The 24,626-nt window shown below is 48.1% G+C and overlaps 1 protein-coding gene across 1 annotated transcript in view; it reads right to left on the bottom strand.

Annotated features, from left to right (window-relative positions):
* Positions 1–1,776: 1,776 nt before the first annotated feature.
* Pkd1l2 (polycystin 1 like 2) overlaps positions 1,777–24,626 on the bottom strand; it is a 69,814-nt gene continuing 46,964 nt past the window's right edge. Inside the window, 16 exon segments of the mRNA XM_042700599.1 lie at positions 1,777–1,875; positions 2,450–2,581; positions 3,014–3,115; positions 4,278–4,488; positions 8,326–8,486; positions 10,399–10,526; positions 11,158–11,291; positions 12,218–12,545; positions 13,439–13,624; positions 14,698–14,832; positions 16,288–16,381; positions 17,589–17,793; positions 18,847–19,075; positions 23,157–23,373; positions 23,784–24,001; positions 24,391–24,590. Coding sequence (XP_042556533.1) covers positions 1,777–1,875; positions 2,450–2,581; positions 3,014–3,115; positions 4,278–4,488; positions 8,326–8,486; positions 10,399–10,526; positions 11,158–11,291; positions 12,218–12,545; positions 13,439–13,624; positions 14,698–14,832; positions 16,288–16,381; positions 17,589–17,793; positions 18,847–19,075; positions 23,157–23,373; positions 23,784–24,001; positions 24,391–24,590 — 2,779 coding nt within the window.

Below are 24,626 nucleotides of genomic sequence, written 5' to 3'. Positions count from 1 at the left end.
CTTGCTTAATCAGCCAAGCCTGTGACCAAGACCTGAGAAAAGCTGAAGTCATTGTTCAGATCCATGTATACAGAAAATAAGTTCTGGGAAAGACCTCACCTTCAGCACAGATATGATGCAGTGGGGCCCAGCCAGCCAAGAAACAGTGGAATGGAAAAAGCTGCAAGCTCAATATCAGAGGGTGGATTTCCTTGAAGTGAGTGTGTATGCAAGCCTCATATAGTGTTGCATTTAGCTTCCATCTAAGCCACTCGGTGATTATATGGATGTGCTCCATTGTCCTCTGAGTAAAGAAAAATCACCATCTATTGAGTGTCATGTGCCTGGCACTGTATGAACATTGTCTTGTGTGTGTGTGTGTGTTGATCTTAAGACTTGAACTCAGAGCCTGGGTGCTGTCCCTGAACTTTCTTTACTCAAGGCTAGAACTCTACTACTCGCACCACAGCTCCACTTCTGGCTTTTTGGTGGTTAATGGGAGATAAGCATCTCACAGACTTTCCTGCCTGGGCTGGCTTGGAACTGTGGTTGGTCCTCAAATCTCAGCCTCCTGAGTATCTAGAATTATAGGCATGAGCCACAAGCATGAACATTGTATTTTTACTCCTGTCCCAACTCCTCTCTGTCAGGTATTACTCTCAATTCATAGAAGAAGAAAAAAAAGCCTAGAGGCTCCACAGGTTAAGTAATGTGACCAAGCATTTTATAGCTTAAGGAAGGAACTGCTAGGTGGCAGTAGTAGGACTTCACAGAGGTTGCTCTACTTGGCTTAATTTGGAATGCTTAACAGGATCACACTGGCTCACTATCCACTCCAGATCTTGGCTACCTTTTTATAGAGTCAGGTTTCTGTTTACATTGTTTTGCCCCTAGCCAGGGCAATATAATGCAATTCATTTCCTCAAGTACTTATTCTTAGCTTTTTTTTAGAGTAAAGATTGAAACTTGACATGGGATATCATAGCTCTTCCACCCTAAATTAATGAGTACATCATATTGCTTATTATTATTACTAGCAGTCATTGACTATAGTCAAAAATACTTTTGTTTTCAATTCTGTACTCTTTGTAACTTCCTTGGCTTGAGAGCTGAAAGATTATCTGGTTGCGCAATTGCAGGTGGTAATTTCTTCTAGGTATCTCAGGAGGGGCCCACTTATATCTTGGAGCTGATAGATATTTTCCTCTTAAGGTGAAGCCCTAATCCAATATTATTGGTACCCTGATGAAAAGAGAATCAGAAGGACATGTGGCAAGATAGGAGTAATGTCTCCAAGAGCAGAGGAACACTGAAGTTTACCAGGAACACCAGATGCTGGGAGAGACATAGCTTCATCACTAATGTTTCAGGTAAAATGTGGCCCGGCCAGCACCTTGGTTTCAGACTTCTGGCTTCCAGGAGTTATTGAGACAAAGAATTTCTATTGTTTTAAGCCACCAAACAAGTCGTACTTTGTAACTTCGTACCAGCAGTCCTAGGATAGTTAAGAGGATTACTTGAATGATTCTAGTTTAGAACTATCTCTAAGAAGAGTTTTAACTGGCGTCATTCAAAGGGAGCTGCTGACGAACAAAAACAATAAATTATTACTCTGTAGAGATTTTTTTACCATGCCATATAGTTTTTATTTTGAGGAGGAAAGTCATTGGAACAAGTAGTCTCTACAATAATACCAACTTTATATCTATCTATTTATACATACATATATATAGCTTACACCCCAGGCAAAGCTTATTCTGGCTGAGTCAACTGAGCCTCAAAGGGTGACTTGGTCTGCTAGCCACTGCTCTAAGGCATCTCTCTTTTACATCCAACACCCAGGAAGCTGAGCATCTTTTCCAGGAGCAAATCCACAATCTCTCCTTCCTCTGACAGCTGCAAAGGAGACAGAACCAGGGAACATATCTGAAGCCATCCTTTTCAGAGGTTTCTTTCTAAGGAGAAGCTATGATTTTCTATACTCCTAAGGGATGAGTATGTGTTTCCTCCCTTATGTCTGGGGCTCCTTCCTCTCTGCTGAGCATTCTGGAGTTTTCCTAGTATCATTTTAAAATCTCAAACCAGACAGGAAAAGCTGGATTACAGAACCTAAATTTAAGCAGCACTAGACCTTTTTCTGAGATCATTGCTACCCAGAATGTTTTCTTCCATTTATTGTTATTATTACTATTATTAATTATTGCTGTTACTTCTGCTTGCTCTGCAATCTGCCTGTAATTGGTGGTTCAGTCACTAGGGTAGTAAATAGTTCCAAATTGGGAATTAGGATGCCCAGTTCTGACCTCAGTTCTGCCTTCCCTTGCTTGTGGCTACAGGAAGTAATTTGCTACTGGGCCTCAGTTTCTCCTTCTGCAAAATTATTAGGACTTTGAGTTGCAATGGTTAACACCACAGCTCAGCTGGTCTCCTCATAGTTCAATGTCATGATAGTTTAAGATCAAGAGCTCACCTGATCTTGTTTTTGTTCTTCACTGAAGGCCACCAGAATGACAGAGATAAACAGATTCAGCACCACAAACGTCAAAAACACAATGCAGGACCCAATGAGGAGGGAACCAAGCACAGGGCTATAGTCCAGCACCTGCCAGGAACAAAGCCAGTCATTCCTGGCATTCTGTGTCCTAGTGTCTCCCTCCTGGCTGTAACTCTCAGAAGGAAATTCAGTCCTTAGAGCTGGGTAGAGCTTGGAGCCAGGAAGGTCCCTCCGCTTGGGGCTGAGGATGGGAAGGACCAGAGGAGGAGCAGGCAGCATCCCTCCCCCCTGTTGCATCCTCACACACATATTCAGCCAAGGCTGACCCTGCTGGAGACCTTCCAGCACAGTCCCCACCCCATCCCCAGTAGTCAATGAATGCTTGGAGTTTCAGGAGCAGGATCTCCAGGGAAGGGTCCCGGATCATGTGACTATGTGATAGCCTGGGAAAGGGGACACAAGGAGGGGAGGGTGGGAGTGCTTTTTCTCATTTTCAGGAAGGTTTGGTGCAGACTTTACTTAGCGTCCACACCTCCTTACCTCTTCATAGTTGAAGATCCCTAGCTGAAGGCTGATCAGTGTCTCTGCTGCATCAAAGAGGCTTTTGTAGGAATGGAGTTGCCATCCAAATATTAAGTTTGACTGTTAGAGAGAGAGTGCTCATGGATGAAAGAGAAGATGTGGGACTCCCTCCTTCTCCTACACCAATCCTGCTGTCAGCCATGGCCCACACCACTACCTTCTCTGCCTGGCCTAGCTCAGCTGTCCCTATGGGAGGTGGGTGTATACATGCACTAATGCTTGAGATGGGATGTGTGTGTCCCTTTCTATAGGTCCATGCATGCAAGACCATGCACGTGCATATATGTGAGAGTCTGCATGTGTAGTTGTGTAAACACTGGTACCTGCACTCATGCCTCTGTGTGTGCGCACATGTGCGCGTGCATGCATGCACGTGTGCATTCGTGTGTTGCATATTCTGCAGGTGTGTTCACCAGTAACCTCCTCCAGGACCTTGGCTGTGCTCATAGTCTGTGGTTGATCCCAGCTCCACATCACCCAGCACCGAGAGCTCTCTGAGCCTCCTAGGGTTCAGGCACCCACTATCTCAGCCACTATGGCCTTTTTCCATATGGCTGCTCTAAGACTTAGTGAGGAAACTGGATGCTCTGAGACCCCAGCTCTGCCCCAGGGAGTTGCACTGGGCGGACAGTGGGCTGCTTCTATCTTGGACACTGCCTTTCCCCCACCACAACACATCCTCAAGAATTTCCTAGGACTGTGGTATCAGAGGAAGGCCCAGTTCCCCTCACCCCCATCCCGAGTTGTCATTTCTGGTCTCAGACAATACTGAGTATTGCAGAAATCATAGACTTGGATGAGTGTGAGAGTCAGGGGTGTGTATTTGGATGCAAAAGCTCAGAAAAGGGTCTTTGCTTCTCATATTACTTCATGGTGAAAAAAAAAAGAGTTGAACATTCAATGCTTTTTTTTTTTTTTTTTTGGATTTGTCGCAAATAGATATGATCATCAAAATGCTCTCAGATGCTAAGGAGCCGGTTAGGGCATTGGTCCTATCAAGTTCATGACTTAGAGTCTAGAGCAGCAAAAACCTATTCTACTGAAGCTCTCAGTCTTGGCCGTTGAGGTGACCACACCACAGATCCCAGTTAAAAGATCTAAACTCAGAAGATCTACCATCTCCCTCAGGGTCCCAGGGTCTCCCTAATTGTCCCCTCCATGCTACCAAGTAGCTCAGCTTCGTAGAGACCAGTTCTGAGGTTTTCCCAAGAGAGTCACTCACCGCAATGGAATAGGCCAGGAACATGATAACAATGACGGTGGTAAAGCCTGAAATGTCACCCCAGGCCCGGCAAAGAGCCGACGTGATCATGCTCATTTTGGGATTCAACCTGAGCAGGTGCCAAAGCTTCACCGTGGACAGGAGTACCAGGAAGGCAATGATGTATCCGAGAGCAGCATCGGCTGATGCTGTCTCACTGAAGCTGATCCCTCTGTGGGACCAAAATAGGAGGCCATGAGCAGGGCAGCCAGAGGCTCTCCGGATGTAGCATTAGATGTACTGCCATCTCGGGATGCAGGATTAGACGTATCATGATCTCAGAGCCATGATGGTGTTGATAACTGTGATGAGGAGGATGGTGGGGGTGACAGCAGTGATGCAGCTGCTGATGGGTGGTGATGGTGATGACAGCGATGGTGACGACACTGGCAGTGAGGAGGAGGATGGTAGGGATGACAACTGCCGATGGGTGGTGATGGTGATGACAGCAATGATGAAGAGAGTGATGGTGTTAGTGATGATGGTGATGATATCATGATGGCTCCTTGACAACTCCTTGTTGATGGAGTCTCTAACTAGCAGTTTTGTTTAATGGAGAACTCTGGAGGAATCTGGAGGAATCATCTCAGGGTGAGGAGGATGAAGGGAAGGGACTTTCTGCATTAGGGTCACCAGATGTTCTGCATCCCGCACATGTATCCACAACTGGCCTCCTATTTGAAGGAAAGAGGGGAGTTCTATCTATTCATTGTGCTAAGTAAGAACCGCAGTTGCTCTGTCTCATCTGAACATCAAGACCATATCTTCCTATCACCATTTCACAGGTAAGGATTGGGAGTTAGCACCAAGTCACACAGCTAGTGACTAAATGGTGACACACTTGTGAGTGCAAGAATGAATAGTCCAGGTGTGTCTGACATTAAAGCCCAGATTCTTTCCAATATCACAGCTTGTCCTTCATCCTTCTCCTGCCTTTCCATTTTAAATCAGTTTTAATAGTATTATATCATTAAAAATGACATGGATATTTCCTATTGACATGAAGGACAAAAACAAGTTACAGAAAAATATAGAATCCCAAGGATTTAGTATGGATATATAATTTTTACATAATATAACCAATATTAAATGTTTGTCCTTATATTTAACAATACCATTAATATCACATAATTTATAAATGTGATTATGGGGCTGGGCTGCAGCTCAGTGGTCACTCACATGTACAAGGCCCTGAGATCAATCTCCAGGACAAACAGGAAGGGAAGGGAAGGAGAGGAGAAGGAGGGGACAGAAGAGCAGGGGAGGGGAAACACATTTGGACAGTCAGAGAGAATAGCTCTGATCAGTGGCCGGGCTGCAGGGTTGAGGTCTTCTTCCCTACTAAGGGGTCAGAGCTGAGACTATGTAAACAAGGAAGCAAATAATTTAAAATTAATAACTTATTAAAATTCAAGATTTGAGTCATAGTATAGCTCAGTAGTAGAGTAGGTGCTTAGTATATATCAAGGCTCTGGGTTTGAGTCCCAGAAAAAGAAAAGAAAGGAAAGGAAAAATTTGAAGGACTGACTATAAAAACAGCAAAACTCCTGAAATTTGTTATATTTCTGAAATAAACACAAAACTTTGCTTGATTGATCCAAGTTAATTGATCAATCAAAGTTAATTGAGGTTTTCAATATTAATTTCAGCCTTAACTGAGCTTGGGTTCACTGGGCATGCTCAATGCTGGAGCCCTTGCTTAGCATGGGTGAGGTGTTGGGTTGAAGGATTCAATATCTACCACCACCTCCACCAAAAAAAAAAGAAACCTAATTCAAATTATGGTCAGGTTTCTGTTAAACTAGCAGATTTCACTTATGCTTTCTAACATTCAGTGTCAGAAAGTCACTGACACTGTCACACTGACACTCTGCTGTAGAATTGTTTTTGAGCCATGCAAATATGAAATCCATCTGGGTGGATGTCAAGAATGAAACATGCTGCTGGGCGCCAGTGGCTCATGCCTGTAATCCTAGCTGAGATCTGAGGATCTTACTTCAAAGCCAGCCTGGGCAAGAAACTCCATGAGACTCTTATCTCCAATAAACCACCAGAAGGCAGAAGTGGTGCTGTGGCTCGAGTAGTAGAGCGCTAGCCTTGAGCTGAAGAACTCAGGGACAGTGCCCAGGCTCAGAGTTCAAGCCCTGCTATCAACAACAACACAAAGAATGAAACATGCTTGGATCCTGGTGAGGAAAGAGCGTGGCCAGTGAGGGCACAGTGACAATCCAGTGTCATCAGCGGTCCTGGGGGACCTACCACAAACAAGAGCATCATTCCTTCCTAGAACGAAGCCTTTGTTTTCTAGCCATAGCTGATAGGCTTTCTGGGAAGGTCCAGGGAGTCCACATTCAGGGCTGTGTGAGCCAGATGGTACCAGGTCCAGAGACTCAATGTAGCCATGGTAGTCGTGAGAAGGTGGCCATGGATCATGCGTGAGAAAAAGGCTGGGCTGGCATTGCAATAAAACCAGGCATGGGGGCACATGCCTGTGATATCAACGCTGGGCAATCCAAGGCAGGAGGATCAGGGGAAGGATCTGTCCCCAAAATCCAAACCCAAACCAAACCAAACCAAACCTTATTTACAAAAACAGCAGAGGCTGGATTTGCTCCCTCATGCCCGTTGTTCCTTGCTGACCCTTTCGAGAGCTAAAGCACCTCTAAGTTTTGTGAATGACTATTTCATATAAGCTCACTGTCAGCTTTACTGAAAAGCTGTCTGCTGACAACTTCTGACCTGTAAGAACGCTGTTGATAGGAGACATTTCTGTTGAGGGAGCCTTCAAAGAAGTCTGGTAGTTTTGACACATGGCAAACCAGCATAGGACACAAGGCTGGTTTGTTGAATGAATGATATAGCATTAGACTGGAGTTCAAGTTCTGAGACCTCTATTTACTTTCTGTGTGATCTTGTATCAGCAACTTAACCTCTCTGAAACTCATTACAAATGATTTTGTCATTTGTTTTTTTTTTTAAAGAGTGAGATAATGGGGCTGGGGAAGTGGCTTAGTGGTACAGCGCTTGCCTAGCGTGCATGAGGCCCTGAGCTCAATTCCTCAGCACCTCAAAAAATAAAAAGTGGGGGATGATAATATTCTTAGAGGTCTCAGAAATACTAAAATAGGTGAGGCTGTGCTTTTATCAATGCTTTTATCACAATGGGTGACTTTCAACAATAAGTCTGATGTTAGATATATCTGTAAAAAGGGTGATGGAAAAAATGCAATTACCCAAAGCAAGCCATTTGATCCTGGAGCCACATAATCTAGGGGGTGGGGGTGAGGGTGTCCATGCATGCTGTTACTGGGGCTTGAACTCATGGTCTTGGCACTATCCTTTAGTTTTTTCACTGAAGGCTAGTGTCTAACACTTGAGCCACAATTCCACCTTTTTGGCTTTTTGTTGTTTTTGAGATAAGAATATCATGGACTTTCCTGTCCTGCCTCATTTTGAACCACAGTCTTTAGATCTCTGCCTCCTGAGTAGCTAGGATTATAGGCATGACCACTGGTACCTAGCTAAAAGGTAGATTTAATTACATCTTTTCTGCCTTTCTGCTGTGTGGCCCTGGTAATCACCTGGGTTTCTGAGTTTCTGTTTCTTTGCGAAGTGGAGTGATGATACCATTCACCTTCATCCATTCCTGTTTATCCTATGAGTTTTAGATATGAGTTAATCCATCCTGCCTGGGACAGAGTGAACACCTGATGTGTGCCAGCAGAGACTGCTCACTGGGGCACTGTCTCTTCCAACATGTCTTCTCCAAAGCTGGGTGGAACCCAAACCAATGCTGGGTGCACATGTAAAGTGATATTATACTTTGTCGTAAAGAACCCTTTCCAGTCGTATGTGCTCCAGACCCCACACCTGATCTAGGGGGCACCTGCAGTTACTTCTGCTGAGGGCCCTGCGGGGAGCCGAGGGTTGGCAAGGTCCCCGAGGTATCCTTCCTACAGCTGGAGGGAAAGGAGGAAATAAGCAGGGGAGCTGAGAGGCGACCACTTACCCTGCCCTGTGCTCCCGGTAGTACTGCAGGTCACGCTCTGCCAGCACAGCCCTCTTTACAAACACCGCCAGAGCACTCCAGCTGGCCAGGATGATGGCCAGTTCTAGAAGGTTCCACTTGCTGCTGAAATAGCCCCACTTCAGCCTCTTCATGAGCTTGCCCTGGGAAAGGAGCCAAGGTTCTGTCAGAAGCAGTGGTCCTGACTGCCACTCCCAGCCAGGAAAGCAGGGACTGGGAAACAAGGCCTGGGGAGGCTCAGAGGTCCTGGCCCTGTTGGCAAAATGCCTTGAGGCCTCTCCCAGCCTTGTACACAGCCTCACTTGCTCCCACCCCTAGCTCCAGCTGCAGGACTTATGAGAGTAAATACAATATCTAATAAGGGGGAAAAAAACCCTTTTTCCCCATGCAAAGAAAGATTCTCCTTCAGTCCCTTGCTTTTCAGAGTCTTTAGAAAACCTGTCATTGTAAAATCTCTCCCTGCTTCTTGAAGATATATCTTTTTGAAACCTAAACAAGCCTCTTGATAGCTTTCTGCCTAGGAAAAGTCTTTCTCAAGGACCTGGGAACCATCTCTTCGATGTGTGGTTATAGAGGAAAGTAGTACCCCAGTTATTTCTAGGGTCCCTAAGTGGGCAGAAGCCAACTCCACAGACACCTGACTCAAGTTACCAAACTCGCAGTCACAAAGGTCAAGTCTGTCTTTCCTTTTAAGGCAGTTAGTAAATACTGGTGACCTGAGGACCAGGTGACTTTAGGATGGTGTGTCCAGTCCAGGCCCTCTCACCTAAGGACAAGTGTGGTGGGTGGCATCTGCCTGTCTGTATAAGCACATGAGTTTTCTTTCTGTCAGTGACCTCTGAGTGCATTACCCATGATACACCTCACATGCTGGTCTAATGCTTATTCAGTACTAATACTGCTTTCTGTAGAGAGGAAGGAATGTACAGATGTAGTCTCATTTTTGTTTTTTGAATTATTGTTTGTGTTGTTGTTGTTGTTGTTGTTTGGTTGGTCGTGGGGCCTGAACTCTGGGCCTGGGTGCTGTCCCTCAGCTCTTCAGCTCAAGGATAGCACTCTATTACCTGAATCATAGCACCACTTCTGGCTTTTTCTGCTTATGTAGTGCTGAGGAATCGAACCCAGGGCCTCATGCATATAAGGCAAGCACTCTACCACGAAGTCACCTTCCCAGCCCTTGGTTGGTTATTTTTTGAGACAGAGTTTGTTAGATAGCCCAGGCTGGCCTCAAACTCACAATCTTCCTACCTCAGCCTCCAGAGGGCTAATGACAAGTGTGAACTATGACACTGGGCTGGCATCCTGCTTTATGAGGCTCATTTTCTGGCATAGGTGGTGAATATGAAGGTCAGGCATTATACTCTGGATTCAAATGTTGATGATGGGGGCTGGCGATATAGCTCAGTAACAGAGCTTGCCTAGCATGCATGATGCCCTGGGTTCTATACACAGCACAGCAAAATAGAAAATAAAAACACATAACTTGGGATAAATAACAACTCTGGGCTTTTGTGTTCTTAGGACAGTACTTCTCATACCATAAGCCCCAAACACACCTTGACTTAAAAGAATTACTGGATCAGAGGACAAGATACTGTATGCCTTTAGGCATCTATCCCATGTACACTTTTAGTGGGAGGTGTGGGGGGGGCATATGACCTGTTTCTGGCAACATCTTCAAATTCTCATCATCAACAGCTGTGCCTTCCTGGTACAGCACATCAGTGAAGGTGGTGAGGGATTTTTCCCGATTACCAGGGACCACAGATGACAGTAAAAGGTGCACAGAGCTCCCCAGCCTGAACTCAGAGACTCCCCTCCCCCTCTCGCCCGCTCTTAGAAGGTTCAGTAGCCACAGGACCTCCTTCCCAGGCTAGGCTGTAGACAGAAGCTGAGTTCAGCTGTCGGGACCTGAGGTTTCCAGGCAGATACCTAAAGCAAAGATGTTCCTTCCTCCCCCTTCAGGCCCCATTTCAAAGAGTGGGAGAGGGGAGGGTCAAGGATCAGGCTCCCCCCAACTCCATCTCTGCCCTGGGTGTCCCACATACCCCTCACCTGCACCGCCATGTAGTAGAAGAGGAAGATGAAGTAAAGCAGCTCTGCTGCCACCACGAAGGGGTGCCAGCCATCGGTGAAGGGGTACAGACGCAGGCTCTGCAGGGTCGCATGTGTGAAGAAAGTCCCTGGGAAGCAAAATGCTTTTAATTGAAGTTTGTTTTTTGTTTTTAGTAGTTGTGATTAGCATTTTAATGATGAATGGTAAGGAGAAAGAAATAGAATGAGCATGAATTATGACAGCATCCCACATAGAGTTAAAGTAAATATTGTTTGTGAGGCCTTGGTATCGGTATCGTGTGTGTGTGTGTGTGTGTGTGTGTGTGTGTGTGTGTGTGTGTGTGTGTGTGTGCTGGATTAGGGGACAAAATGTACTTCCAATGTGGATTTAGGCACTATGTCTAAAATATTCTTTCAGGTAACCTTCTATGAAGTCCCTGGCAGACCCTCACTGAGACTCCCCACCCCACCTCCAATACGGTGAGACGCACCAACTGCCATCAGACTCCACCCAGGTCCTTTTGGGATAATGAGGGAGACAAGACCACTCCAGTGCCTGGACTTTTGGGAGCTGAGGATGCACAGCATCAGGGAAAAATCAGGACCCAACCCCCCAGGGCATTCCAGGGCATTTCATTTGCCCTGGAATCCTAGCCTCTTGGAGGTGGGGCCTAGCTGGTCGGGAGACTCAGGAGACTTGGCCGGGGATGGGCGTGGAGGGGGGGGGGGGTGGCAGGGTTTCTAGGCAAGGCAGCTCACCCAGAGCACTGGTCTCCAGCATGAGTGTGACAACGCAGAACAGGTTAACATTGGCATTGTAGACAGTGAACTCCACAAACACAGCCCTGGTCAGGGTGTCCAGCCAGGTGTGGTCAAAGAGATACTGGAGTAGTCTGTAGGAAAGAAGGTTCTTTAGAGTGTCTCCATTATGCATCCTCATCCCTGCTTTTCAGCCCCTAGACAACACCAGCTTCCTATCCAAACCTTTTCCTTTCTCTCTCCCTCCCTCTCTCCCTCCCTCCGTCTGTCTTCTCTGCTCCTGGGACTCTGGTGCTATCTATTCCAAGGGGATGGTCACAGTATGCTGGTGCATGGCATTAAATGTTGGCACATATGGTCTTGTGGCCATTATAGTGGAACTTTTCAAAGTGGGAGATCCCCAGACAAGCATCTGAGAAGTTGTTGGAAATTGAGGGTCTCAGGCCCCATCCAAGACCTGCTGCATCAGAAACACTGGGCCCAGGGAGCCTGGGGATATGTGCTTGGACAAGTCTGAGAGTCATTGTATTAGAGGAAGCTTCTAAACTGGGAGCGGGGGGGGGGGGGGGGGGGGGGGACTGAGGTGAGCCACAGTTGCAGCTCCCAAGGTCCCTCTAGGCTGGCAGCTCTCCTGGATCAGCTTTGAGAACTGGCTTCTGGGTAGAGTAGAAAGAGCAGGAGCCCTGGTGGTGGCAGAAGGCCCTGGCCTCAAAGCCTGGCTGCCTCTTGGATCAGCTTCTGACTTCTCTATACCTTGCTAACACCAAAATGGGTGTTAACAGCAGTGCCTCCAAATGTTGCAGGAGAACGAATGAACGTGTATGTATGTGTGTGCACGCTCGTGCACAATTGCTGGAGGGGAATATTTCTTTCATTACATATTTCATTGCATATTTCTAGGACCCCAAAATATGACTTGAGTGATTGTCTCCTCTCAGCCTCTCCCACAGTGATGTGAATTAACCTGGCCCAGGCCTACACGGAAGCTGCCTTTTCCAATCCAACATGAACTCTTAACAACTGGCTCTACTCAGTGGCAAGAGAATCGAGTCAGCTTTACCTTGACGCGTTTTTGCGATCGGTCCCCAGGGGGACCACATAGCCTCCTCCCCCGTACACTGTGAGTTTGCCCCACATGGGATAGCCCCGACGCTGACGCTGGCTCTGGTACTCCCAAGCCTGGGGGAAGTCACTGCTGGTATTAGGGACGGAGGCCGTCCAGCCTTCCCCGTAGTCTGCCAGGTCTTCAACATCCAAAGAATAGGGGGCATGGCATCCATCAAAGGAAGCCTGCAGCTGCTGGGCAAGTGGACAGGAGCTTTTCCGGACCCTCACTTGGCGAACGTGGGCACTGCCAACCAGTTTGGAGTTCCCATCAGTGACAAAGCCTAAAGATGAACACAAGGTGGGAAAGTCCAACAACCGAAACACATTCCCTTCCCCTGGTGCAGATGCTGATAGGAACTAAAGGGTACCTAATAGAGCGACAGCCAAGAGAAGCTCAGGACCAGCCATTCATCCAAATGACCTCCTCCCCCTCTATCTGGCACCTACTCACTCCCCGCATAAGTTCTTCGAGGGAAGGGGATTGTACTCTACCACCCTGTCATCCACCTGTACCCTTTCCCCAACCCACACACATCGTAATGGCTACATGCCAGCAACACAGCTGCTTTCATGTTGTATGCTCCAGTCCCTTTTCTCCATCACCACTGGCTCCATCACCACTGCATCAACCCCTGCCGTAACGGTTGTGTTCCCCCCAGCATCCTGATTCACCCACCCTTCTATGCCAGCTTCCACTGGAACCCTTCTCAGAACACAGATTCATGGGGCTCCCTCTCAGGATGCCTCTTGTCCTTAAGGATAAACCCTGAACCACTGAGCTCCTTCATGTGCAGATTCCTATCTGTAGCTCCTACTCTGCTTCACACAGGTCTCCCTTCCACTCCTGAAGTAGCCATTCTCAGTGATTTGTAGTTCTAAGGACATGTTGTGGTGTACCAGGCTTGGCTTTTTTCATGATGTTTTTCCTAGTACACTTGATTTCACCTAAAGATATTCTCACACCTGTAATCCAAGCACTTGGGAGGCTGAGGCAGGAGGATTGCCAGCTCAGGACCAGCTTGGGCTATATTACATAGTGAGACCCTGTCTCCAAATAAAAAGACATTCTCTGATCAGAATCACAGGCGAGTTGGTGGCCCAGGCCTACAGGGCTCCTAAGTGACCTGCACCTGCTTCCAGACAGTAGCTCAGTCTACATGTCTGGGGACTGTACCTGGGTGATGACCATACAGGTTGTTCATGAGGGTAGTATTGGCCCATTCGAAGAACCCCTGGAAGCCCAGGACAGCGGAGAAGCCTTGTGTGAAGCTGTGCTCAAGGTGCCTGTTGAAGTGGTAAGCACTGGGATCCCTCTGCCCATAGGCCACCAGCAGCAGCATCCACAGGAAGCCCAGGTATGCTTGAAAAGATGCACAGTTGCGGTCAGGTAGTCTGGGCAGAAAATTCTGTGGTGCAAGTCTCCAAACAGTGGAGGTCTTGGAGGCCAGACCAGTGCCCCCCTCTCATCCCCCCTCCCCAGCAAGACCAGCAGAACTGATCCTTGTGGAGACAGCAGAGGGGAGTGAAGCACACAGACCAGAAGGTATTCTCTCTGGGTTCAGATACTAGCTCTTCCTCCCTCCTTGACCTTGGCAAGGGATTCAGCCCCTCTGTAGCCTGCTGTACAATTTGGTCGAAAAGATCATACATGTTTCTTAAATAGAAAATTTAAATGGGGCATCTGCCTCATTGCATTGCTGAGGCTACAATACTGACAGTGGACATGGCTGCCCCCGTGTGCCACCTGACACTCTGGGGATGGGAGTGTGATGTGAGGGTCTGGGCCAGGGCCCAGGCATCTGCATTCTGAGAATCTCCCCCCATGCAGGGGGAGATGGACACTCGTGAGTAGGATCATTTTGGAGTGGACTACATGCTGTTCCTGAGGTCCTCTGCAGGGCTGAACCCATCATGGCTTCGTTCCCTCCCTGTGGGCCTCCTTCCTACCAATGTTTCTGGGATCACCTCTGGATCTGCCTGTACCCAGTCTGCTTTGGAGAGACCTGGGTGAAGACACTGAAGTCTGGCCTCTCCCAGTGCAGAGGCCTGGGAAGAGCCTCTCTGATGGCATGGTGATTGGGCTGAAATCAACCAAAGGAAAGGTGCAAGGAAGAGCAGGCATATACCAGGCAGATCAGATAGAACAGTCTGGTTAAAACCTGGGTTCAGAAGAGTGCAGGGGATCCTGGGAGCTGCAAAGGCCAGTGTGGATAGAACTCAGGGCTTGGGGTATCAAGAGGGGGGACTTGCGGTGGTGGAGCCACAGGAGAGAGCTCAGAAGATCCTAAGGGCCATGGAGACCCACCAAAACACGTCGTGAAGTACAGTGAGTGGTGATCTAGGGAAATGGAGGCTTGCAGGTCACGAGGCACTTCTGAGGTTGCACACAGCATCTTCTGAGTCTGTGCTGAGAACCAGGGGAAGGCCACCTACCCACGACTTCTCTGATGAGGGCATAGGCCTTCTGTTCCTTGAGGCGAGTGGTTTTCATCCTCTCAACAGCGGCGGCGAGAGGTGGCTGGTAGTCCTTGCTGCTGTGTCTGCGCATTCGGGACCCGGCACAGGGGCCTGCAGAGACAAGGAGGCAGCAGTCCCCAGATGGGGGTCTGACCTGCTCCCCAGCCCTGCTGCCCCCAAACCAACACCCATGTTTCCAGCCATACTGTCAGTGGTTGCAATAAAAGTATCAGTTCTGTCCCACCTCAGGGCCTTCACACATACCCAGTGTGCCGTCTTTCCCTCCCCCTATCCTTCAGAGAGCAGCTTAGGTGCCACCTCAGAAGAGAGGCCTGCGATGTCTTGTTCTCTCCCAACCTTCTTGTTTGCATCTCAATTCACACTTAGCTGTTGCCTCCCTGGATGCCCATTTATTCCAGGGCCGGTGAGCATTCATCTAGTCAGTGCCAGGTTACCTGAGGGGAGGGGAGGGCTGACTTCAGCTGGATCACAAGGTCCTGCCTAGGGTGACAAAGCTTCTCTAAATCTGAATTGTAGCCATGGTTACATAACCCTGTAAATTTACTAAAATCGAACTGCAGCCAACAATGGATGATTTCTGTGCAAATTATGTTCCTGAGTTTTCTGGCACACAGCCTGAAGATTTGCCAAAGGAACATTTGAATTAATATTTCATTGCTTTGGAGGCTGCATCTCTTTGGAGAAAAATTAACCTTTGGTCTTGAAAGAAGATTTTAATGGACTTTTTGGATATGAAAAGCCAAAACTACCCTGGAGTGGAAGAACACAAGCTCAGATCAAGGTACCCGCACTGTACAATGGGGGATGCACGGGGCTTGTTTGTGGGTTTCCCATTATTTCCTCTATAAGCCAAGAGTGATAACTACACAGTTGATTGTGTCTTGTTGGCTTGTGTTGGTGTACACTTTCATTGTCACCAGCTTTGCTCTGGGGGTCCTGGTTGAGAAGTAGGGAGGAAGGGTCAGTGACTTCTTAAAACCGGAGTCAGCATGGCCATGTGCCCATAAAGCTTCATCTACAAACTCAGGTGTAGAGGCAAGAGTGGGATGTAGCTCAAGTTGTTGGACGAGGATGTGGTCCTCAGTACTGAAAAACACAAATCCAGAGTGTGGGAGGGTGTCACATTTGGCCCTCTCTGTAGTTTGCCTACTTGTGGTCCTGAGGCTGTAGTATACAGCTGTTTTTTCAGCATCTGCAAGCTGCTTGTCTGTTGGTTTTCATTTTAAAGCCTGGGAACCTGCATCTTAGGAAGCAAGCTGCCTGCTTAGGATTGCGTTGAGGAGGGCAGCCAAGATAGGCAGCAGGGGCCCGGAAGTAGTTCTTCTGGCTGAAGGAAGGGTCAGAGGGAGTGAGTTGTCAGAAGGAAGGAATGAGGCTGCTCAGGAGACAAGGAGGAAGACACTATTGTCTGGCTGGCTTGGAGTGACTCACAAATCCCGCATGAAGGCTGGTGGAGAATGGGGACTGGGGAACACCTGTGCCCAGGATCCTGCAGAGATTGTAGGAAAGCCAGACCCCTGCCTCTTCCCACCAAGACCCTATTACCTGGGCCATGCAGATGTTCCTGCAGCAACGGTACATTGTCCTCCTTGTCCTCTTTCTTCAAGACCAGTGCAAAGAAAGCAGCAAAGCCTAGCACCTGAAAATCACCAGTGTGAACCCCAAGACTGCAGTGGTAACTGTAAGGCTGGTCTGAGGGGAACAGGATTGGGGGCCCATCTGTGCACAGGATACAGGAGCTGGCCTCTAGAGCAGCAAGGTGAGAAAGTCCTCCATGGAGGCCAGTCTTAGGAGAGGTGGGGGCCACCCATCAGAGACTGGCAAGTCTTTGAACTCACCTGAGCTTTCCCACCTGCTGCTTGCCTGCCTAAAGGGTCTCATCTTGATGCATGGAGTTACTATACCATCCTGATCCCACCCCTGCTTCCCTACATTGCGGCCATACATACCCCAAGAACTGCACCTTCCACCTGCTGTGTGAAAGCAGAGGGTGAACAAGGCTCAGCACACACCCTTTCTCAATAGTCTCCTAACCTAACCTCTACCCCATAAAGGGTAACTTTTTATGGGGTAACCCCATAAAACCTGGTGGGTGCTCACAGATTTTTGAGTCTTACTGTCACGGCTGTTCAGGGTAGAATGGTAGATGTGGGTAAGGTAGATGTGGCATGGGGGATTTGTCAAGGTGTCCCCTCTTTTCTGCAGCTCTCCCCACATCCCAGCACAGCCTTTCTTCCTCCTAGGGGCTCCCCGGGCCCTCCTCCCAGGGGAATCTGCACTCCCACCACCCACCTGCAGGTGTGAGCTTAGTGCTTCTCCATGCAATGTACTTGGGGATGTATCCCATGTCAGAAATAGAAGTCTAACTCCTACCCGATGCACACATTTAATGTCTGGGTGGTTTTTGTTTTGATTTGTGTTTTTTTCTTTCCTGAAGGGATTGTTCCTTTAAATCAGAAGGTTCTCCAGACTGAGGAAATAGAGTATGACACATACTTACATACTCGTATGGACTAGGGCTAGATGCTTGTGATTGGAACTTCTTTTTTTGTGGGAGGGGACATGTGTGAGTTAGGCGACCACCCTAACTACTAAGTATTGCAGGCTTGTGATCTTAACTTCCTAACCTCAAGTTTTCTCATGTGTAAAAATTCCCACAATCCTCAGGGTGATTTTGAGTATGAAATCCATGCCTCTCTGTACATTAACCTCCCTGCCCCAGGTCCTTCTCAGAGGTGGTGCTTCATATATTGTTTGTTGAGTGCATCAAGGAAGGATCCCTAAGCCTGAGGACAGGACTATTCATAGACAGGTGAAGGTGGTTGGTTTGGGGCAAGAGTCCTGACCTTAAGTGGCTGAGTGATGAACACACTCTCCACAAAGGAGACAGCCATGGAGATGAGCCACCTGAGGGAGCTGGCGTGCCCATAGTGCAGGCCGTAGAGCATGGTGAAGAAGGCCGCCACACCACTTGTGGCCGCCACCAGGAGCCAGCCCACCAGGACACACCACCAGGGCAGACCTCGAAGGGGCCTGCTGGCCCGAGGAGTTCTGCAAAGGAAGGTTGACAGTCAGGGTGGCACCAGCAGACTCAAGTTCAAATCCCATTCTGTTCTCATCATTTGCATGACCTTTGCCAAGATGGTTGACCAGTTAGCCCTTTGTTTCCCCCTCTGTAATCTGCACCTCCTTTGGAGGGCCATTCTGTAGTTGGCCAAATAAGCGCAGTGGCATTTACTCACCTTGTTGCACTCATTCTTTCTGTCCTCACCTCCTTCCTTTTTAGGGGGTACAGATGGAATATTTAAAAGTAAATTCGAGATTATACAAAATCATCCCTAATTACTTCAGAATGCTTCTCAAACGTGGTCATTTTCTTACCAAATTTCTGTGCCACTGTCACCTATCAATCCCTTAATGACATCTGGTAACCTGGCTCTCTCTCTCTCTCTCTCTCTTTCTCTCTGTGGTACTTGGGGTTGAGATCACAGCCTGGTGCTTGTTAGGCAGAGCTCTACCATTGAGCCATACCCTCAGCCATTTTTGCTTTAGCTATTTTCTGAATAGGGGCTCTCATTTATGCCCAGGCTTGCTTGGACCACAGTCCTCCTATTTTCCCTTTCCATGTAACCAAGATGACAGGTACATACCACCATACCCAGCTATTGGTTGAGATGAGGCTCTCACTCACTTTTTGCCTGCGCTAACCTTGACCCTCAATTCTATCAATCTCCAACTCCTGAGTAACTACAACTATAGGTGTGATGCTATGCCAGGATTAAAATTTTACTAATTATTGCAAAACACAATGCATTTTCAGTTTGAATCGGGAGATAGGCATTATTCCCATTTTATAGATGAAGAAACAGGCTCAGAGAGGTTGAGGGCTGGCTTGAAGGTACACAACCAGGAAATAACTACATGAATATGGTTATACTTGGGGGCTGTATCTTCCAAAAATAACTCTGTTCACCAGAATGTTCATAGGAACCCTGAATCCCTTCCTCCTGGGAGGTCAGCGGGGAGGGGGGATATCCTTTTAAGGTTGGTCAGGATGTGCTATCCCATGGCCAAGCCCACTTAGTCCCTAGGGAAGTGGATGACCTGGTATGTGCTGGGACCCGGGGGCCACACTGTCCTCCGAGACAGGTTTTCAAGGTCTGCAGCTGCCTGAGGGCCTGAGCATAGCTGTGGTGCTGTGGGAAGGCCCTAGGCACCACCAGCCTCAGCTCCTTCTCCACATGCTCCAGCTGAAGGTAGAGACACTGCCTGTAGGTACTGTCCTTCCAAAGGGCACTCGAGGCCAGCTCAGGCTTGGGGTGTCGTGTTTTCCCTGGGGGACAAGAGAAAAACAGCCAGTTGGTACTGAGTGATTAGTGACAACAGTCAATCAGCTCTAACACACACACACACACACACACACACACACAGAGTTAAGAGAGCAACAGCTTTGAATTAAAACACTTGCCATGCCATGAGACATCAGAGGTGCTGAGAGATTGAGGGTGAGGCTTGTAAGGCTGGCTTTTCAATTTGAATGCTTTCCTTTTAGGTTTTTTTAAAAGACAGTTTCAAGATTTCCTTACAGTCAAAAGAGGAGAGAAATGCCAAGTGTGGTGCCACACAACTATAATCCTAGCTACTCAGAAGGAGGAGGCAGGATGGTTGTGAGTTCAAGCATAGCCAGGAAAAGGTTAATGAGATCATACCTCAAAAATAAAATAGGTGGCACTAGTAGCTCACACCTGTAAATCCAAGCTATTTGGGAGGCTGAACCAGGAGGATCATGGTTTGAGGCCACTCCAGGCATACATGTGAGAGACACCCCCCCCCCCCCCTTCTCAACTGCCACTTAGGTGTGGTGGGACTCATCTGCCACTCCAGATAAAGGGAGGCAGAGATCAGAAGCATGTAGGCCAGAAAACAGGGTATTGTGCCATATTTCTGTCACCCCAGCTTTGATCAGAAGCCCAAAATAGGCAGATTGTAGTCCACGCCTATGCCCAGGCAAGAAGCAAAACCCTATCTCAAAAATAACCAGGGGCTGGGAATGTGGCTTAGTTGTAGAGTGCTTGCCTAGCATGTATGAAACCCTGTGTTCGATTCCTCAGTACTATATAAACAGAAGAAGCCGGAAATGGTGCTGTGGCTCAAGTGGTAGAGTGCTAGCCTTGAGCAAAAGAAGCTCAGGGCCTGAGATCAAGCCCTAAGACTGGCAAAAAAATAATAATAATAACAATAACAACCAATGCAACCAGACACTTGCGGCTCACACTTTTAATCTTAGTCACTTGGGAAGCTGAAAAGAAGAAGACTAAGTTTGGAGGCCAATTCCAGGTAGAAAAGTCCACAAGACTGTCTCCACAGAGGGAGGCTGGTGGTGGTGCCTGTGATCACAGTGGATCTTGGCTCAGGCGCATGCCTGCGTGGGAAGTAAGACCTTATCCTAAAAAAAATCAGCGAAAAACAAGGGTAGATGTATGGCTCACTGCAGCATGCCAACCTAGAAGGTGCAAGGCCCTGAGTGCATGAGGTCAGAGAGAGAAGAGAGAGAGAAATGCCATGTTCATCACCCCACTGTAACAGTTACCAGCTTTCAGCCTATGTGTCTCATCACTGCTACACAGTGTTCTCCTTCCAAAGTATTTTATAGCCTATCCTTGATAAAGCAGTCTCTCATCTACAAATGTACAACTGTTCGAACCTGAATCTAAATCTTATTTTACCTGGTGCAAGGAGGGTTAAGTTGTGTGTGTGTGTGTGTGTGTGTGTGTGTGTGTGTGTGTGTGTGTGTGTGGTTGAACTCATAGTTTCGCATTCACTGAGCTTTTTCACTCACAGCTGGTGCTCTACCACTTGAGGTGTTCCTCCAGTCCAATGATATGTGTTCACCTTGTGTCTTAGTGTTTTTTTATTATGAAACATTCTAAACATATACAGATAGAGTGATGAGAGGTAACTGCATCACCCAGCTTCAAAACAGACAGCTTCCGCATGTTTTACCCACACACACCCACCACCTCCAGGAGGGCAGATTCCAAAACTTGTATCACTTCCCTAAATAATTTAGACAGTTCTGGAGAAGGTAAGGACTTTCTGATAGGATATCTGCTATGTCATTGTATGTCTTTAAAATGATTGACAGTCATCCCATCAAATACCCAGTCAGTCATGATAGATCTTGAGTAGCTTGTTCAAATTTCAGATTTCTAACTTCTTTCCTCCCTCCCTGCCTCCCTCCCTTCTTCTCTCCCTTTCTCCCTCCCTCCTTCCCTTCCTTCTGTCCTTCCTTCCTTCCTTCCTTCCTTCCTTCCTTCCTGCCTTCCTGCCTTCCTGCCTTCCTTCCTTATGCTAAAGATCCAATCCTGGGTCTCACAAGTGTTTTTTTTTTTTTATCACTGAGATATATCCCCACCCCTTTAAATTTGTGTGTGTTTGTTTTTGAGACAGTCACATTCTATAACCCAGGCTAGCCTCGAATTAGAGATCTTCCTACTTCAAACTCCCAAGTGCTGGGATTACAGGCATGATATACCATACCTGGCTAAAATTTTTAAAAAACATCATTTTGTATATGTATAAATCACAGAAACAACACATCTATTATAAGAAAAGAAGAACAAATTCAAATCTTTCCACTATTCCCTGTGACTTTTAAGAGAAACTGGATTCTATAAATGGAGCCGGGCCTCAGCGCTGGTCCTGAGGTGGAAGGTTGGACAGGTGTTTGTCTTCCCAGGGGCTTTGTACATAATAAAATAGAGCTCTCTCCCTCATGGCCCCTTCCCTAGTCACTAGTGAGAGATGAATGGGAAAGTAGAATGTGTATGTGGGGAAGGTTGTGGTTGGGTACACCCATCACTGATAGTCCTTGATTCCCACTAGGTAAATGCCTGGAGCAGAGTCCAGTCCTACCTCTGTCTGACTGGAAGCCTCTCCCTCCACCTCCTCCCAGACTGGCCTTCCTCACCGAACTTCAGCTAAAGAGTCCAACGTCCACATTCTGTGTCGCAAGACTCCTGCTGATGTTTTGGGAAGATACCATCCCTGCCAATCATAACATTGTCAGGTGCGGCCTAAGCATTTTCTGTGGCTTATGATCTCATTCAGTCCTCACAACAAGCCACAGAGCTAGGTGGATCAACACCTCTGTTTTGGAGAGGAGCAGCCTTGTAGGGCTTGAGCAACTTGCCCTAAGCCACAGAGCTACATTGGCACTTTGGTTATTCCCAGAATCTCCAGTCTAGCATTCTTCTCAAAGTCTGTGGCCCACTGCCAGCATGTCTAGCTGTGAGTGCCAAATCCCCCAAACCCATGGTCAAGTATGGGGTGCAAGCAGTGATGGCCTTCATGGGTCACCCTGGCCATAATCCTTCTGGTGGCTGGAGCATAGGGTCAGACAATCCCAGCTCTACAGTAAGGAGGTGAGACCTTGCCCAAAGGGCAGGTGACCTCTACTTCAATGTGTGCAGAAAGCACTAAAGTGGTTGACTTAAGGTTCAGTTGGCCTCTACCCATTTTGTCAATGATGGAAAACCTACTACACAGATAGGAAGGTGCCAAGAGAGAGCCCAGGAGACCAATTCAAGCCAGAACAGTGTGCTATGGGTGGAACTTTTAAAAAGGAAACAATGTTACTAAAAATCCAGTTGGATATTGTTGCGAAAAGCTTGGCATTTGACATCTGCTATCTTGGCCAAATAAGATCAGCAGGCAGTAGAAGGACACTGAACCCTCAGTGGAGCCAATCCAGACTCCCTTGACATTGATGAGGAGGAATGACAGAGGTGCTAGAACTTCCATGTGTGTGTCACTACCCTGCCCACCACCTTGTGCCCTAAAATGGATCTGGTTCTCATGCAGCCCTGACGCTTGCTAGGGAAAGAAGATGGGGCTCAGAGAACTGAAGCAAACTGTCCACAAAGCTGGTCCCTGATATAGCCAGGACTCAAAGATGGGCCTTCTAAGCACGGGGAAGCTGAATGGATGGCCCCTACTTCAGGAGGCTCTGGGTTCAGGAAAGGAGGTTAAACCACTCACACCATTCATTTTCTGCCCACAAACATTGAATGCAAGGAGGAACTTAGGGGCCAAAAGCTTGGGACCTGAAGCATGGTAGCCTGGGAAATATGGGCTGATCTCCAAAGAAAAGCCTTATGGGACTAAAGATCAAGAAGGAATTGTCCAGGCATAGAAGAAAGAATGTTCTAGAATACAGAGTTGGTATAGGTTGAGGGTATAGTTGGAAGCAGCTTGGCATTGCAAGAACAACAGGTTCCTGTGATACAGAAAGGGCAGTGAGTGTGGCTTGAGCAGCAGCTGGTGAGGGAGAGCCCAGAACAACTCCTGGCGCCCCTGGCGATACCGACATGGCCCTGGCATCTGACTCCACATGAAGGCAGGAAGCCACTTACCTTCTACCTGCATAGATCCAAGAGTGAGTGTGACAGGGTCCTTGCTCTTCCTGGCTTCTTCACAGAGCCCCCGCCCTGCCCTGTTCTCTGGACAAACGATGTCTTCCACCAAGGCCAGGAGGTTGTCGAGCTCCATCGCTCTCAAGGAATTCCAGCTTGAAGCTGGCAATGGCACCTTCAGAGCTTTAAACAGTAAGCCGACGAGTCTCCTCATATCCTGCAAGACAACGGGTCAGGGAGAGGGGGCGTGAGCCACAGGTGAGGGAGTGCATCACAGAGGCCCAGAGTGCAAGCCCTGGGCCCCGCGCGCTGCATTGGAACCACCGCATTGTGACCTCTTATGAACTTCCGTTCCCTCACTTCCTCACCTCAAACCACAGCATGAAGTATGTGCTCAGTAAAAGCTTATTGAGGGCATCAGGATGGAGTCTTTTCGGGGGGCTTCCAGTTTAGCAGTCTGGAATGGGGTTGGAGATACTCAAAAAGTGTTCCTATATATCTGTGTATATTGAGCTGATGAATCAGGACAGTTCCTACTGCCAGATGCACAGGGCTCTCGAGCCCAGGCCTGGCCTGCGGTCCACCTCTGCGGGGCCACACGTTCATCAGCTGAAGTGGAGGACTTGCCTTGGTCACTTCGTCAGGAGTCAGAAGGACATCGTCAATGGGCTGTGGTGAGGAAGTCGGGCTAGTGGACCCGCCACCCTGGTTCCCAGTGTTCTGCTCCTTCGGGACCCGAGGACGGGCATTTCGAAAGATCTGGACGATCAGGAGGTTGATAGGGAACATGAGGACGGAGCTCTCCAGCCCAATCATCACTTCCTGCCAAGTGAACTCAATTTTACCTGCGGAAGACGGAGGAAGAGCTCAAAGAGAGACATAGCCACTAGACCCCCGGCCGGTCACCCCTTCCAGAAGGTGGCTAAGCAATGGAGCACAAGCCAGGCCCTGCTCCTGGGAGGTCATTGTAGGATGGGGAGGTCTTGCCTGCGAGCACAGGCTCTGTTTTCCTGGGACCTTGGACCATGCCAGGTACTCTGTGCTAACCATGAGATTTATGGTAAGAATGGGCCACATGGCCTCAGCTTGACCTCTGAGGGCCAAGGTCCTCCATGCATGCAGTCAGCCATGTCCACATGCCCCAATAAAGTATGGATCACAGTGGCATGGCTGAGCCAATGTGGATGGGTGGCCACCAGCCACGAGCCCTGGCCATCATGACAGTGGGAATTACCCAAGTCCATCTTCTGCTCAGCAGGGTGCTGGGGGACACCCCAGAACATGATACTGGTCAGCATGGTACAGAGGAGTAGGGAGAAGCAGCAGGACACCCTCTGCACTCGTGTGAAGCTGCTCCGAGCCGAGCGGCTGAAGATGGAATACCAGATGTGCCCTTCCTGGAAGCCCGCAGAGGTTTTCATGAAAAACAGGTGGCTGCATGGGAAGAGAGGGACAGGCAGACATTGAGAG

Source organism: Dipodomys spectabilis, unplaced genomic scaffold, assembly GCF_019054845.1.
Source record: "Dipodomys spectabilis isolate Male_0828 unplaced genomic scaffold, ASM1905484v1 ptg000273l, whole genome shotgun sequence".
NCBI lineage: Eukaryota > Metazoa > Chordata > Mammalia > Rodentia > Heteromyidae > Dipodomys > Dipodomys spectabilis.
This window is presented reverse-complemented; position numbering and strand designations above follow the sequence as displayed.